General features: G+C 41.3%; 3 protein-coding genes across 4 annotated transcripts in view; all 3 read left to right on the plus strand.

The window, feature by feature from the left end:
• The first annotated feature begins 99 nt into the window (after positions 1 to 99).
• nppcl (natriuretic peptide C-like) lies at positions 100 to 2,038 on the plus strand. Its single transcript, XM_085176529.1, has 3 exons — positions 100 to 338; positions 888 to 1,060; positions 1,289 to 2,038. Exons 2-3 carry the CDS (start codon positions 962 to 964, stop codon positions 1,583 to 1,585), a joined length of 396 nt encoding a protein of 131 aa, XP_085032655.1. The 5' UTR covers positions 100 to 338; positions 888 to 961; the 3' UTR covers positions 1,586 to 2,038.
• Positions 2,039 to 6,122: 4,084 nt separating this feature from the next.
• gapdh (glyceraldehyde-3-phosphate dehydrogenase) lies at positions 6,123 to 10,361 on the plus strand. The gene is made up of 12 exons (XM_085176902.1): positions 6,123 to 6,243; positions 6,682 to 6,727; positions 7,843 to 7,942; positions 8,228 to 8,334; positions 8,435 to 8,525; positions 8,625 to 8,740; positions 8,959 to 9,040; positions 9,143 to 9,294; positions 9,394 to 9,472; positions 9,632 to 9,715; positions 9,803 to 9,900; positions 9,982 to 10,361. Exons 2-12 carry the CDS (start codon positions 6,705 to 6,707, stop codon positions 10,049 to 10,051), a joined length of 1,002 nt encoding a protein of 333 aa, XP_085033028.1. The 5' UTR covers positions 6,123 to 6,243; positions 6,682 to 6,704; the 3' UTR covers positions 10,052 to 10,361.
• A 1,944-nt stretch (positions 10,362 to 12,305) lies between these two features.
• iffo1b (intermediate filament family orphan 1b) overlaps positions 12,306 to 17,135 on the plus strand; it is a 42,848-nt gene continuing 38,018 nt past the window's right edge. The window contains exon 1 of one of the 2 annotated variants that reach the window (XM_085176896.1): positions 12,306 to 13,840. In XM_085176896.1, the coding sequence (XP_085033022.1) occupies positions 12,864 to 13,840 (977 nt within the window). In that variant the 5' untranslated portion in view covers positions 12,306 to 12,863. The remainder of the gene's footprint in view (positions 13,841 to 17,135) is intronic. The other variant, XM_085176895.1, reaches the window with a different exon arrangement.

The following is a 17,135-nucleotide window of genomic DNA, read 5'->3' on the forward strand; positions in this document are numbered from 1 at the left end:
CAAAGAAAAAAAGGATGATGATGTTGAGGAGGAAGATGATGTGGGGGTGGTGGTGCTTGGGGGCGGAGGGTGTCTCTGGCTCTACAAAACCTCTGCAGCATCCCAGCTGATGCCCCAGCATTCAGCCACTGCCAAAGGGACAGACGCAAGAGGAAGAAAATCATCCCTCCAATTCCATCAGTGAGCGAAGGCGAAGAATAGGAGGAGCCAGTCGAGTGAGATAGTGATGCTCCCAGCAGGTGCCAACAAGTGAGAGGTAGCTGAGCGACCGAAGGAGATGGAGAAGAGTCTGTAATAGCAGAAGACACCAAGAGCTTTGAGAAAGAACCAAACAACAGGTGAGCGCTCTTAAATTTCCTCTTTCATAGTTATGTTAGAATTAGCATATCCTAAAGAATGTAAAATAAAATCTTGCATTACATAAAAGAAAAATCACTACACAGTAACTCCAGACAGTGTTTTTTTGATATCTGTAAAAATATAGAGAGAATTAACATTTTAGAAGCTCTTTATTCATAATTCTAATATTTCAATTTATTTATTTTTATTAATTTATTTTTAAAATTTAAGATGCTGCAAAAATGAAATGTTTTTGTCTTCAAATAACTATTGCTAATGTCAATTTTATTTTCTAAGATTCATGAATTTGAGTTCTTTTGACCTCGATTTACTACCAGTTGCCTTCAGTTAGATGCCCCGTGCATACATTATATTTGCTGTGCATATTTTACTTGCGTCACTTGTTACTGCGCAGCAATGTTTATCTGTGAACACACAATAAAAGATGTATTTTAGACGCTAAATTGTCAAACAATCTGTGGAGTATTAGTGGAGTTTCAATATTTATATCAAAATATTTACAATAAATAATGTAAATTTTTTTCCAGGATTTCATCAGTGTTTGAATCTTCTGAGCCGGTGTGATTCCAGTTATTCCTGCTCCTCATCCTCATTTGCTGCCATGCTGTGCCCTGTGCTGCTTTGTGCCGCTCTGCTCCTCCTGACTCCCCTGGAGATCACAGAGGCTCGTGCTTTGCATCCTTCTCCTGATGCTGTGCAGGTACAGGAGGAGATTGGAGTGGATGTGAATGGCTGGATTAAAAAAAAAAAATAGATTGAGGAGAATTCAGAGTGAATCAAGGAGAGTCCACAAAGGATGGGAGGCAGAACAGGAAAGAATAAGCAGAGAGAGAGTAATGAAATGTATCACTGATTGAATTATTGTCCCTTGTACACTCCCCGACAATTAAATTTCATCATCTTCTACTTCTTTTTTTCCACTGTGCAGTTTGTGGAGCAATTTCTGGAACGCTACAATGACCTTCTGACCCTTGACGACCTGGAGAACATGCTCAACAGCCAAGCAGAGGAGCAGTCCACCCTCTCCTCCGGGTCCAAAGCTGCTGAATACCCCAAATGGGCTGATGCACAAACTCAGCCCGAGACCCCCTGGCTCCGTCTGCTGAAGGGCACCCTGGCCAACCAAAAGCGAGCAGAACCGGACCGGTCACGGAGGGGGTGGAACCGGGGATGCTTTGGCCTGAAATTGGATCGGATCGGGTCTATGAGTGGACTGGGCTGTTAGTGGAGAAAGAGGAGGAAACTAAAGACTGCTTACATCCTTCTTAGATTATTAGGAAACACACATGCATAGGCATTCACCTGCAGAGAAGGATGTTTACATGCGTGTAGTATGGTGTAAACTTACAGTGCTGCTAATGTGGTTTCATCCAGTGTAGATCAGATGCTTCACAGTTTATTCCATATCTAAATGTTAACCTGAATATTAGAACATGTGTGCTGTGTTTACATCAAATGATCACCATCAATTTCTGGGCTTATTTTTCAAGTAATTTAGTATTTTCCGTACTTCTAGCTTTGTCTGCAACTCTGTAAACGTTTAGACCTTTAGTGGACAGGTGATTTTGTTTAAAAGCAGCCGTAATAGATGTGGATAGTCAAAAAATGATGGCATCAGAAATTTCTGCAATTTATTTTTGTTTACTTATGATTTGCATGAATAAATGGATTTGACATTTGTGGTGTTCTGTTTTTTTTTTTTTTTTTTTTTGTTTTTACTTCAACCCCGCATAAAATCCAGTTCCTTCCTTGCATGAAAAGCCCACATGGTTCATTCTGTATTCGCACACGTCATCTCAATTTGTCCTTCAAAACAGAGCATCAAATTGAGATGACAGATATAACTCTTCTAAATTAATTTTTCTTATGACTGTTGGAGGAAGTTCATTTCTTCCCTCGTCGTTCTGGCAAAAGTGGTCAACATTTGAAGATCGGCTGCAGCGTCCAAAACTGTTTTTATTTTGGCATTACAACAAAGTTCCCAGGGAAGAAAAACAAATGCTAATTTTTTTTCCCTATAAGCTTAAATAGAATTAGATTTAACATTTAGAAAATATGCTTACAGAATTAGATGGCGTGAATGCATAAAATAATCTGTGTAGTAACAGAGTTGTAAAAATCGACATATTTTAGGAACTAACATACAGTAAGGATGTTCATTGTTAAGTATATCAAATCTAACAGTCGACACTATGACGTAATTTGCTGGTAATGCATAAACTTGTGAGGAACTCATGCAGTACGCAATAAAAACATGTTAGGTTTTTACTGTGTCCTAAAATTCAAGGTCCTCCAAACCAGCTGCAGATTTAGAGAAACTTGAAAAAGTTTTATAATTGCAAATCACTGCTTACTAACATCTGAAAATCATCAGAGCCTAAACAGCTGACTGAAAATTAATGGCCAGCATTTCTCTGGTTCCACCTGTTTTCTGTTTTTCACACATTGAGGGACTACAAATGTTTGAATCTTCAAAAGTCAATTTGAAGATGTTGATCAAGGCTCTCAAAAACTGAGAGAAATTGTTATGACCTTTTTATATTTTTTCACAATGTCCTAACATTTAAATAAATGCACATCTCTATAAACATATTCTGCCTGCCACAGCCTTTCACTTACCCAGAAAACCTACAAGTGATTCTAATGGGTATATTTTCTTCTTTTGGCTGCCGTTCATCTGCCTCCATCGCACCCTATCCCACAGCATCCTCCTCTCTCACACCAACCTTCTGTCATCCCTAAACCACCTCTGAGGTCTCCCTCTTTTCCTCCTGCCTGGCAGCCCCCTCCTCAACATCCTTTGTCCAATACATCCACTGTCCCTCCTCTGCACATGTCCAAACCGTCTCAGCCTTGCTTCTCTAACTTTGTCACCAAACTGCTCGACCTGAGCTGTCCCTCTGATGCATTCATTTCTAATCCTGTCCATCTCCGTCACTCCCAACAAAAAAAATCTCCATTACTATAAATTATTCTATTGATTATAATAAAGTAAAACACACCAGCTATGACTTTGGTGAATGGTAGATTAAGCATGTGACACGTCGGTGTGGTGGTTAACACTGGGTCTGGGGCCTTTTTGTTTGGCGTTTGCATGTTCTTCTTGTGGCTGCATGGGTTCTCTGGGTACTCTGGCTTCCTCCCACAGTTTAAAAGACATGCATTTTAGGTTAACTGGTAACTCAAAATTGTTTGTCTGTATCTTGTCGTTAGCCCTGAGATAAACCAGAACTCTGTCCAAGGCGTACCACACCTTTTGACCTATGACAACTGGATAAGCTCCAAGCCCCATTGTTTTTAAGAAACTGGATGTATGGGTGGATGATTTTTTCATAACATGGTGTTTTGCCAAAGATTTTCATTCAGGGAGGATGCCTGGAGAAAGCTTTAGTCGACTTATACTCACATTTGAGGCCATTGTCTTACTGGAAATTCTAATAATTAACAGGCTTTAAAATTACTCCCTGAGAGAATGTCTCTTCTTGTAACTCGCCTGATATTTAAAGCATAAACTATGGCAGCCACACAGATTTACCACTCCCAACAGCAGCAAAGCACCCGGACAACAGGGCAGAGCCATGTCTGTGCTTGACTGTTAGGATCGTGTTGTTCTAATTATAAATGGCTTTTTTTCTACTGCAGGCATGCTCCTGATTTATGAGTACAAACTGGTCCCATAAGTCTTCTCACTTCAGAACTCTGCTAGCATACCCAAAAGTCTAACCTTTGCTAAAAAAAAAAAAGAAGTTATGTTGTATGTTCACTGTTCATCAGCCTTATACGTGGAATCTTACAGTCTGTATGGACACGTAAGTCTTGCCTGAATCCTCTTGTAGAAATTTGGTTTCTTTTTAGGGTTTGATTAAATAATTTTAAGACTGTGCCTTCTTTTTCATCTGAGCTTGAACCCCCCCCCCCCCCCCCCCCCCCAAACCACAAAAGATGAGCTGCATTTGCACCTATATATATACAATACATGAAACAGCTGTCGGTGGTTCATACAAAAAACTCATTAGGAAACATGTCACTCAGTGCTTTTTTTTTTTTTTTAAAGAATTCTCTGTTACACAGAAACCTCACACTTAATGTTCTGATTGAAAGAGAACATATGCTCATTGTAGTACTTGTGCTAATTATGATATTTGGGTTGATGTAAAAAATAATTTCGGCGGCTGCTTGAACCACAACACAAGATGGCAGTATGAATCTCCTCTTGTTCCTCTGCTCGTTGCCACACACAGCTGCTCTTTGGACTTTGCACTGTGCTTTAAGGAGACAAACTGTACAAACGTAGCTGAAGGCCTCTCCTCCCTGCAGACGTGCCTGCATGCTGATCACTGATGTGCAGTTGATACAGTTTGTTTCCCGCTGCTGATAAAATAAACTTGAACAAAAAAAAGAGCCTGTTTACAGTAGATACTCTAGTTTAAAGTTCGTGTTCAAACACATTTCTCAGTTCTAGCTGCGAAATAACTCACGTTTCTCTTAAGTAAAACAGTCCTTTCCACACTTGTTTTACTCCATGGCTGTGTGGCTGCTGCCTGTCTACAGTGGGTCGAGTTTAACTGTTGTAATATGAAAAGACCATGTGATCTGAGTGAGGCAGCATTTACAGTACAGACATGGCCCAAGTGTTGACTAGGCAGCTAGTGTCTAATCTTAGCCTGACCTTTACTTCCCCTCTTTGACCTTAAGCTGCAAAGCAGAGGCCAAGACTGGCATGCATGCACTCGGGGTGGTGGTAGTTCAGCTATGCCTGAACTGTTGGACAGAAGCCATAAAACAAACCATCACTGTCCAGCTGTGGTGCAGAACGACACGTATGCAGGTCTGCTACTGACCCTGTGGGCAGCTGAGGTAGAAAATAAAAGTTACTAAGTATTACAATTTTATTCAGTTAGACCTACAAAGTGTTGCAAGTTCAAATGCTTCTCTGGTGACAAGATGCCATGCCAGGTTTGGATTCACTATCAGGAGTGCTGGCTGCTAAATCCCAGTATAGTGGCAGGGGGTATTAGTGAGAGATTGGGACTGACTGACCTTATGGTTTAAAGTGACACCCTCATTATTTGGATTTATTTTTAATATATCATGACCTGCTTTCTTTTCTGTGTCGACACTGTTGCCATACAAAGACAAAAACATACTTTAAAAAAACAGATAACAACAGTGAAAACAGATAAGCACCGACAAAATAACCTGCCTCCCAATGACGCGTTTCAGCGGTTACCAAATAACCTGATAAAGCCAAAATTCAGCTGAGTAAATCTACCCCTGTGCACATGCGCGCTGTGATCATGTGCTCACGTTAGGTAGCCAAAGTTTAACTTTTGACTTCTGCTGAAGGGATGGAGCAGCAGCAAAAGAAGAGTAGCAACAGAGCAAAGGGTCATGGTCTTTGGACAGTAAATGTCACAGCCATGAAGGAGAGATTTGATCCCTCGTTTGCTCCCTCTGTGTGTCTGTATTTACTGAGAAGGTCAGAGAGAGACCCCTCTCTTTTTTCAGTCCACTATCTGAGGACTCTAATATGTGGGTATCTATATCTGGTGCTTTTAAAAGTGGAAACACAAAGCAGGCCTGATGGCACAGGCTGCTGGAATAATGAAAAATGAGCTAAATATTTCCCAGATTCAGGCCTTTAATGCGCAGCAGAGCTTAGATCATAAGACCAGAGCTTTTTAAAAGTAAAGTTGCAGCGGCCACTCTGCATGTCTCTGTGCATCTGACGACCTTGACATTCAGAGGGGGCGGGGCGAGGAGTGGTCACCATTGATGGGGGCGTGGCTGCACACCTCGGTCAATCATAAAACACGCAGCTTAACTTTGCTCTTCCCCACTCACATCCGGAGTCCCAAGACAGACAGAGTCCCTTCACAAACGGTAAATACCTTCAAATAATTTAATGGCTTCAGGCTGCATGACTCAACGCGCTGATTTAGTTCACCTGGAAAAATCTGCATGAGCTTAATTGTGCCCAATTTTAAAGCACACGTGGTCATAAAGTCAAAAGAAACTCACTTTACATCATCGTTACGTTTGAAGTTTAGCAGGACAAGAGATTTAACATGTTTATTAAGTCAATTATGCTTTTAGTTTTGCAAAGTCTGAAGTTTTTTCCTCGATGCAGATTAGCTTTGAGTTTTACTTGGACTGTGATCACAGATAGCTTATCAGTAGAGTACTTTTCACATGTTGTACTTGAAGTTGTCTTCACTTATCTTAACCTGCAGTCCAAGCAGCTATCATCAAGTTAATGCTAATAAAGGACCTCATAAATTTCGCAATGCTACCCTTTTCCCTTCTCATTTCCCCCTCCAGAGGACTAGACCAACCCAGGCAAAATGGTGAAAGTCGGTATCAATGGGTAAGAATGATCATCCCCTTCACTTCCTCTAAATCTTTCTAATTAAACCAAATGAGCAACGCACACTGAGGTTCAGCTTTGGACTTTTCTTTGCAACTCCCACCACCACATCCCTCTCATCAGTGGGGAATGGTTACCACGCCGCTGTCTTGGCTCAGGTTTCCACGCTTGTTAAAGTTTGTTTTACGAACTCCTGTATTAAAGAATACAGGTATTATGCAAGATGCTATCCAAGTGTATGGAATAATTTGTGACTATTTAAACGCGGGCCCAGTCCAGTACACTGCAAGCCTGCAGTTCAGTGCACTTTAAGGATTAATGCATAACATTTCACATTATTAAGTATTGGGGAACAGCTACATAAAACTTGTCTCAGGCTGGTCTTCTGTCCTGTCACTTTACTGGAGGGTCTATTTTTTAAAATTAGCCTTCAAAAAGGGTTTTTTCCCTTCTACAACCTGCTGTGTTATTTAAATGGTGACAGCCGGCTGTTCTCATGTTCTTGTTGATCTTTGATCTTTAGCCGTCTGCAGAAACAAAATAGCCAGTGCCTTTGACCTCGGGGTCATCAGCGAGTGAAAGGCGACCTATGTAACCTAAATGTCAATGAGCACACGTGTTCTGACGCGGATCTACGCATTTGTTTTCAATAAATTGTCATCCACCCGCCTCTCTTCCTGGTCTCTCAGGACAGAGTGTATCTATGCGCCCGGAGTTTTGGACCTGTGGTTAAAAAGTAACCCTGCTGTTGTTCAAACAGTGCACTGCGTAACCAGGATTGGAGGTTAATTTCGACTTTAGCCTCTCAGAGAGAAAAGCGCACACACCCCTCAGCCCCTCCTCTTGAACCCTGGCCTTTCCTCTAGTGTGGTGTCAGGTCTTCTGGGGAGATTTCGCCCCACACAAAAGAAAAATCTAAACTGTTACAGGAAAGCCTCTGACTAAATATCAAACTCTGCTCCGATTTATTATTTTTAAATCTATTTTAGTATTTATCATCTTAACAAGCGCCTTCATTTCACCGAAACTCAAAGAAGTGACTGTATTCAGTTTAATGTGGTGTGACGTCTCCACCTACTGGCCAGAATGAGAAACGCCTCTTGTTCATTTTTCAGATTCGGCCGCATCGGTCGTCTGGTGACCCGTGCTGGTTTCCACTCCAAGAAGGTGGAGATTGTCGCTATCAATGACCCCTTCATCGACCTGGAGTACATGGTCAGTCAAAGAGGAAACTAAAAGAATATAAGGCGTTAGCTTGAACTCACCACAAGCTTTGTATGACTGAATGTTAGAATAACATAATTCTAGTAAAATTATTTGTCAAATACTTGTAGGATTTTTTTCTTCCATTTCCAGTAAGTATGAATTTCATAATTTTAGCAAACTGGGTAAATTAAATATAAAATGAGGGCTTTTGGAGCCAGAAACACACACTTCACTTATTCTCCCCCCCAGTTTTTGTGAAGCCTGTCTAAAAAGTTCTCCTTATCCCCTCTCTAGGTCTACATGTTCCAGTATGACTCCACCCACGGCCGCTACAAAGGCGAGGTGAAGGTTGAGGGAGACAAGCTGGTCATCGATGGACACAAAATCACCGTTTTCCATGAGTAAGTTCAGTTCGCCTGCCATATTTGTATAAGCTATTAATTTGTGTAATGGTTTCAGAGATAACCCCCGTTTTTCCTTGTAACAATTTTCTTTCTTCAGGAGGGACCCTGCCAATATTAAATGGGGTGAGGCTGGTGCAGAGTATGTGGTGGAGTCCACTGGTGTGTTTACCACAATTGAGAAGGCCTCTGTAAGTGCTAAATCATGTAAAATGTGAATGCAGAAAAAGGTAGTATGCTATATGTGATGTGCAAAAAGGAAACTGAATGATTTCAATGCGATCCTGCAGTCTCACTTGAAGGGTGGTGCCAAGAGAGTCATCATCTCTGCACCCAGCGCTGACGCTCCCATGTTTGTCATGGGTGTCAACCACGAGAAGTATGACAATTCCCTCAAGGTTGTCAGGTAAGAATCTTTTTGGAGTATTTGAAGATGAATGAGTTTTTGCTGCCAAAATCACAGATTTAGGAATATATTTTGAACACAATGAATAACAACTACACATCTGTTCTAATGAAAGCTGTGACAGTCTTTACTGATCTTGCATTTATAATTAATTTCATTCATTTAAAACATTTCATTTTGAAAATAAAACTTGACTGATGTTATTTCTTTCTCTGTAGCAATGCTTCCTGCACAACCAACTGCCTGGCACCTCTGGCCAAGGTCATCAATGACAACTTTGGCATCATTGAGGGCCTGATGGTAGGAAATCATACACAGCACTTGAACAGTTTTGAAGAAATTATGTTTAAGCTACATTTTTAATTGTCCTCCTATTTTTATTTTTCTGTTTGTGTCTATTAGAGCACAGTTCACGCCATCACTGCCACCCAGAAGACCGTGGATGGTCCCTCTGGCAAGCTGTGGAGGGATGGCCGTGGCGCCAGCCAGAACATCATCCCCGCTTCTACTGGTGCTGCTAAAGCTGTCGGCAAAGTCATCCCTGAGCTTAATGGGTGAGTGCAAATAAAACACTACTCTAATGTACAATTTAAAACAATATTTTGCTTTGTAATGCTCCAGTACTCAAGTGAAACTTTCCCCCCTCCCCCCAGCAAGCTGACTGGCATGGCCTTCCGTGTGCCCACCCCCAACGTGTCAGTGGTTGACCTGACAGTCCGTCTGGAGAAACCAGTGAGTATAACACATGCAATTTACAAAATATTGATTTAGAAATTTCCTTTTTAAAATCAAAGTCATAAACCAATTTTAAATTCAGATTTACACATGTGGTTCACCTCCTGTGTTTTTTATTTCTTTAAAAATGAAAATATAACTGCTTTGCTTTTTCAGGCCAAATACGATGACATCAAGAAGGTTGTGAAGGCTGCCGCTGATGGACCCATGAAGGGCATTCTGGGATACACAGAGCACCAGGTACACCCTAAACTTTGTCACTTCATGGCTACATTTTGTCTGTGGATCTCGTTGCTGATGTGCCACACTCTTCTCCCCGTCCTAAAGGTCGTGTCCACAGACTTTAACGGCGACTGCCATTCATCCATCTTTGATGCCGGCGCTGGCATTGCCCTCAACGACCACTTTGTCAAGCTGGTCACATGGTACGCCTTCAACACTGGTTACTTTCAATGTCTTTCTATTTATTGCCAGTGTTTCCTACTAACCTCTCCCCTCTTCGCCAGGTATGACAATGAGTTTGGATACAGCAACCGTGTCTGCGACCTGATGGCCCACATGGCTAGCAAGGAGTAAACTTGGCTGTCGCTGAACTGTCGCATAGCCCACATTCTTCTTAGTCCTGAGTTACAAATGTACAAAAAGGCATTGTATTCTCTGTGACTCTGGTTTCGTCATGTAGCCATCCCCCATAATACGCCCGAGGAAAGGTCCCACATAGAGCAAAACAAGATTTAAATTGGAGACCAATGCTTTTCTTTTTTTTCTTTTCTATTTTTCAAATTCCCTGTTCTGTTCTTGGGTTTGGAGTAAAGGTGTGAATGTATTTGCTTGTCTGTAGTACTGAAGTACTGCAGTGGTGGAATAAAGTCCTTCGTTTGTGAGATTCGGTCTCCTGTTCCTCCTTTATATCTGAACAGAAATGTATGAAGGCTGATCTGGAGGAGTAGATTAGTTATTTACTGAAAGGAAAATGAGCTTTAGTGGTTTAGTGCTGTTCCTGATGAATTTCTGACAAGACATTAACATTTAAATATATAAAGGTTAATTCAGTTTATTTTCATAATAGTCTTTAGTTTTAAACAAGATCTTTTTTTTTCTTTCTTTTTTTTGTCCATTACTGAAATCAAACTCTGGAACACAAAGGAGCTGCTGCACAGCCCTGAGAGAATGTCTGATGGGTGAAAACTGTGCAAAATGTTTGAAATAAAAGATGAGGCCAATGTTAGGACTGGCACTTAATGTACCTCAAATGGTGAGATCAGTGAATATGATGGGACACACAAGCAGGTGCAGAAGTGGAGAGGTCACCAAAAATCCTATCTAGGAGTTGAGGTGAGATCTGGTGACTGTGGAGGTCATAGTATAACCTTATTCATTCTTTTACACTTCCTAAAGCATCTGAATCTGAAGAGAAACGTGCACCATCACTACTCCTTGAATTAATTTTGTCTCAGTATGACAAAGTGACTTAAAAGCACTCATATGAAGCGTGGATTGATTTATTTAAATAATTAAAAAGTTGTTCTGCTGGAAGTCTGGCTCCTCTGGTGCCATCCTGGAGGATGGTAAGGCCTCAGAAAGCAGCTGCTGTGATGCCTTTTGGATCCACATGGAGGTGCTGATAATCCAGGATAAATTGTAAAGGATGTGGACACCCAGACTCCACCTGTGCACCTCTGACATAGACCTGATCCTATTACAGTGGCATTAATAGCTCTGGATTGCCTTTTTTCAAACCTCTTGTTTGTCAGTCTTTCACAAAACTGAGGAATGTGAGGAGAACCCGAGCCAAACAATGCACAATATAGCTATACTAACACATCATTCAGCTAAGATTATGAAGCTCTTTCCTGAAATCTGTCTCAGCAGGTCGGTGACACCTTCTCCTAACCTCAAACTAAACCCATCTATGATGGGGAACAAAATTCATAATTCTCTCTTTTTAAAACCAAAGTTTGTCTACAGATCACAACTCAGTATGTCAAGAAAAATCACACTGTACTTTCTGTATGTAATAAAGTGTTTGATTGTGAATTGCAAATTTATTTTAATAAAAGCGATGGACAAGTGGTACGAAAATACAATGCAAAGTTAGCCCTGCCTGACCCTGTCTGCTCTCATGCACAAATATCTGAAAACCTCTGTGTTGTCCTCTGATTTGGATGATTTTAAAATTTATGCTTTGTATTTTTATATAAATATATATATATATTTTTTTTAATTTTATTTTTTACAACAGAAACAGGAGTTCGGTGGATCAGTTACATGGTGCTTCTTCCAGACAAGCAGTGAGACTGAGAATTTATGGCAACAGAACAACTTAAAAGATCCTTTAACATCATTTATCACACTGTAACTCTAACATCTTAAAGCTTTTATATTTTTTCCCCTTCCCTGGTGTCTCCGCTGAAGCATAAAGCACCCCTGCATGTCAGTAAGTTTGTGTCTTTTGTCTCCTTTGCACCTCCCATCTGTCCTAAAGGGCCATCCTCCCTTTAGGGATGCCTGAGCTAATGGGACTTATTAACCCCACAGTGCTCCACTCAGGTGATTTAGCTTCATGGTCACATTGAAAGATAGTGGGTTACACAGAGGAGGTGTTTTTATTTATTTTTTTGCTACTTAGTGTGATAAGTAACATAAACACCAGTAATTTTAGGCATGTAACTGGCGAATTGTGTAGCAGTCTTCTTGTTTAACTCTCCATCAGATTTAATAAGAATAAACAAACATGCTGAATTACTCTAAAAACAAAAACAAAAACTGGACTAATTCTAACTTAAATTTAAATGACCGCAAAACAGTGAAAGCGTGATTTCCAGGTCTGACGTCACGGTTCATTCCAGTTTCACTAAATCCTCTAATGTTTTTTGTTTGGAGCTGTGGCTAATGGTTTCAAATGTGAACAAGAAAGCAAACAGTTAATTGAGGCTCCTCTATTCGCGTATTTACGGCAGACGGATCTTCCAATCCCGTAGCGCTCTCTCCTGCCTGCGGTCACAGCTTGTTGCCAGAACTTCAGTAACGCGGAGACGCCGGATTTCTTTCTTATTCATTCATGCTCTGCGGCTTTTTCTTCATTTATTTTACATTTATTTTGCAAAGCATCACGCTGAGGCGCACGTCCAGTGTTCTGTAGTCTTCTTCCAAATCCATCTGTCCTGATTTAGACTGTTTTTTTCTTTCCTGTGGATCGTCAGAGAGCACTGATCCATCAGCCGACGTTAAGACCTTTGGGCTTTAAGGATAAGATTCTTATTTATAAACGGTTATATAACCAAGTGAACGGGGCTATAGGCGTTTTCGCCATTCCTGGATGTCAGACGTCTTATTATCTATATTATAACAATATTCTGTTGTAGCAAGCCAGTTCCTGTCCGTGTTCATGCCAGATCTGCAGCGATTCAGTTTTCCATACCATAGCATGAATCCTTTGTTGGGGGCCAACGCGCATCTCCAACAGCATCCGCAGCAGAACCAGGCGCCCGGACACCCGGACTCTCCCTCAGGTCTCCTTCCCGACGCTGTTTTCGGTGCACCGGACCCGGCTTCCCTTCTGCTGGGTGAGCAGCCCGGCCCGGGGCCTGACTTCACCGCACCCTCGCAGTCTTCACCTTATCTCCATCACAGCAGCCACTATCAGCACCGCCCTGTGCCGCCGCATCCCCCTGCTGCGATGGCTCTCAGAAACGACCTGGGCTCCAACATCAGCGTCCTCAAAACTCTCAACCTGCGCTTCAGATGCTTTTTGGCTAAAGTGCACGAATTAGAGCGCAGAAATAAGATTCTGGAGAAGCAGCTGCAGCAGGCGCTGGACGCCAACAAGGGCTGTAAAGGTGGATGCTGTGAGAACCAAGCGCACACCCAGGAGGTAAGCGTGCAGACGGGATTTGTCGGAACGATACAGCTTAGGCCCGGCTCCCTGCCCTTCCACAACACCAACAACTCGGCCAGGAGGCCTACGACACTGTTCACAACGCCTCTCGCGCCAGCCCTGCCACCTGCAGCCTCTGAAAACTCGAGTGCAACACAAACAAATGCCGCTTGCAACCCAGCCATCACCATCAGCCTATCCTCCCCCCGTATGGACTCCCCGGGATCTGGCTCTAAAACGGGAACTAACAACAGCACAGGTCCGGGAGCCTCCACCAACCCTCCTCCACGGTTCCTTCCGGGCACAATCTGGTCTTACAACCACACCCGCAAGTTCGGCCCCGGTGCTGAGCGTTTGACCAGCCCAGGAGTATCCTGGGTGCACCCGGATGGAGTTGGTGTCCAGATTGACACCATCACCCCCGAGATAAGAGCCCTGTACAATGTCCTGGCTAAAGTGAAGAGGGAGAGAGATGAGTATAAACGCAGGTAAATGGACCAAACCTTTTATTGCACTTCCTTCAGGGCCATTTAAAAAATAAATAAACCTTGTGATTGCTCTGTAGCTTTACTGAGTGTATGTAATGCTCTACTTTGGAGAAGTGAGCAGAACAGCTGCAGACCAGCTGTCTCCTGCTACACCACAGAGTCAGCACAAAAACTCTACATCAATCACGTCAAGCCTGGAACTGCATTCATCACATGACTAACTACAGAGGCAGGTGCTGCTGCTACAAATACACTAAAAAAATATTAACACCTCAGGGGACAAACATGAAGTAGAATCAAGGTCAAAGCTTAGTGATCGTCCTCTGTGCAGCCAAACATTTAGTTCAGTTTGTACACGTTTTATGGGTCAGATGCCAACATCAGTGTCAGCTTTTAGAGTTAAACGTTGTTATACTGACATATTAGCAAATATTATTTAAATAATACACATAAACACCCATTCTTTTATGTTAAAAGAGAAGACAATGTCTCATTGTTTATTATCTTTCCAAGAATGTGTTGTTGTAGATGTCCTTACACAAGTGCTGCAGACATTTATCCGAGTGTTTTTAAACTGTGGAGTCTGAGCTGGACAAACTGTGTGATGACACCATTTTCTAAAGAAAAAAAAAAATTGCCCCATTTTTGTCAGCATTATGTTCTGCAAGAAAATATTAGCAGGTTAGTATATTATTTGGATTTTATTAACGTGTGGTCACTCAAACTGAATGGTGCATTTTCTTTACAAGAGTATTCTGGAGAGCCATCATGTTTATGCTGAAAGGCAGTAATGATTTTATCTAGAGACAAGTTCAGAGAGGAAATGTGAAAATAGAATTCAGGATTGTATTTTTGGATATTATGTCGAGACTCATTACTTACAGCCTCATTTACCAACATTTAAGTGAACTAATTATTTATGGGAGATTTGGCTATGAGCCCCTTTTCAAGTAAGAACCAATCTTTTATGTTGAACATTTACTGGTTGTAGCTTATCAACAATCAACTAAATATCTGAGGGTTTTGATGCAGAACAACAAGCATCAACTCTTATTCTGTGAAAGTGAGATGGATGAGTAGAAGCGGATTAACCGTTGCTGAGAATATGAGATCGTGTAATCCACAGTTGCTGCTGTGAGCTCATGCGACTTTATCTGATGACATCACCAATTCAAATATGGATGCTTTGATCTCCATTTTAGAAAGACAGCTGTCTGTGTATCTGGCCAATCACTTAATCGCTAATATGGAACAATGTGATTGGTCTTTTCTCCAGAAAGCTTAGCAATAACATCTAAAACTGCATAAATCCTGTTGTAAATTTGAAGTTTGTCCAACAGCTTTGGTGGATTGTGTATTATTTGCAATTATTTGTTAACTCCAAAAGGTCCTTTGCGCATTCATCATTAAATTCCCTCAGATTATATCCAATTGAGCAGCCATGCATTCTTCACAGCGGAGATCCTGAGCACAGTATAGTAGGCTCTTTGTGTATGAAGCACATTGACGACTTTAACAATCCAGAGAGTGTGAGACAGATGAGACGCACGCTTTCTCTGTCTGTAGAGACACTAGTGTGCCTCATTTCCCAGCCTGCTGTCCAGACATATATACATTTTATTTGTAAATTGAGGGGTTTCACACACTTTGTCCCTCTCAGTCTTTTCCTCCCCTAATGAGTTGTTTTGAGGGGTCTCTGCAGCCCCCTTCAGTTTACTTCAGGACAAATGAGGACATCACAAAATGTTTCTTCATGCGAAACTTATTCTCTCAGATTCAGGCTATTACATAGCTTTTATAATATTGATACCATTTTATAATGAAATGCTTGTTATCTTATTTTTATTATATCTGTTTTAGAACCTTTACTGTAGACTCCAACCTAAAGCAGCTTTTTAAGCTTTTTATTTTAATTTTCAGACTTTCCCTCCTCTAGCTCTCCGCACTGTTCTTTTATTTTTTTCAAGGACAACTGTCTCTCCCCCCGTTACCCTCCTTCTGTCACTGCCAAAAAAAACCCTCTCTCTGCCAACCACACGCTCTAGCTCATATTTTCTTTCTCTTTTAAAACCGACACAGTCGCACCTTTTCTTCCTTTCTCACACTCTCTTCCTTCCACTGCGCACCGTCGTCCTCTCTACACTCCATACTGTATCTGCAATGCAGCATGCACTGCAAGATGTAACTGGTGGAGGGGGGCTTGGCTTGCAGAAGGAAGTGCCTCTCAGTTTTCTGTGCGCGCTCTCCTTACTGATCTAACAAGCACCTGCTATGACAACAACAACCCCTGTTTCATGACTCAGTTTATTTCAGATTTAGTATCCCCTGTAGGGATTCTTGTACTGCAGCATTCTGCATTTTAAACAGCTTTTTTATAAGAGGCTGCAGACTGCAGTGAGTGAAATTCCCCTTGTGGTATGAAATCACAGAAATTGTGATCACATACGCAGTAGTCTCTGCTCAGGCTTTTAAATGTGTTAAAGATCAGATTCACGGGCAATGGTCTGAGATGCATCAGCGAGTTGGCCGGTGAGGGATCGGTGATTCACTCAGTCGAACACCTTTTTTATTGTCTTTAATATAACTGCAGTAAACTGATTTTAGTGTGAGACTCAAACACTTAGACTGAAATCTAGTTGTGCTTTTTTGTGCAGATAAATGACAGCCTATCTACTTAATTTGAGCGCTCCAAGTCTCATTCACACAGTATTTTTATCTGTGCCTAAGCATTTTTATCAAATATTTACACCCACACTAACTTGGGGTTCCATATCTTACCCAAGGTTACTTCAAGACATGGACAGGAAGAGCCGAGGATCAATTTACTGACCTTCCTGGACCATGGTCACCTTTAAAAAAAAAAAAGAAAAAAAAGATGTAATGGAAATTTTGATGATTTAGAAATTATAAATTTGCTTATGGGACGGATTCCAGTGGAGATAGAAAATATTTTCAGGTTCTCTGTATCAGGACAACCATCCCATTCGTGTGGCGTTGGGAATAAAACGGATTTAGCTAACTGAAGAATTTGTACACTTATTATAAAATAACAATATTTCATACAATAATTAAATTGGTGAAATTGATGAATCCAAAGGGTCAAAGGTCAGCTTCACTGTAACAATGTAATACTCTGCAAAAACACTTTTCTGGCCATTAATCAATGTTTCACATTTAGTCTGAAACAAATTGGAGACTCCAAACAAACTGGAGATGCTAGTACATCTTTACTTACTTTTACTACATGTCTGGTCACACATATGCTAGTTATTTTAGGCATTTTGCCTGGAAACTG

This window comes from Neolamprologus multifasciatus, chromosome 11 (genome assembly GCF_963576455.1).
Source record: "Neolamprologus multifasciatus chromosome 11, fNeoMul1.2, whole genome shotgun sequence".
In the NCBI taxonomy this organism is placed as follows: domain Eukaryota; kingdom Metazoa; phylum Chordata; class Actinopteri; order Cichliformes; family Cichlidae; genus Neolamprologus; species Neolamprologus multifasciatus.

Excerpts from the sequence above, each read along its gene's own strand:
- nppcl (XM_085176529.1), top strand. The coding sequence starts at position 962 with ATGCTGTGCCCTGTGCTGCTTTGTGCCGCTCTGCTCCTCCTGACTCCC. Across the intron at positions 1,061-1,288 it reads CTTCTCCTGATGCTGTGCAG|TTTGTGGAGCAATTTCTGGA; the intron begins GTACAGGAGGAG and ends TCCACTGTGCAG.
- gapdh (XM_085176902.1), top strand. The coding sequence starts at position 6,705 with ATGGTGAAAGTCGGTATCAATGG. Across the intron at positions 7,943-8,227 it reads TCATCGACCTGGAGTACATG|GTCTACATGTTCCAGTATGA; the intron begins GTCAGTCAAAGA and ends TCCCCTCTCTAG. Across the intron at positions 8,526-8,624 it reads CCACAATTGAGAAGGCCTCT|TCTCACTTGAAGGGTGGTGC; the intron begins GTAAGTGCTAAA and ends GCGATCCTGCAG.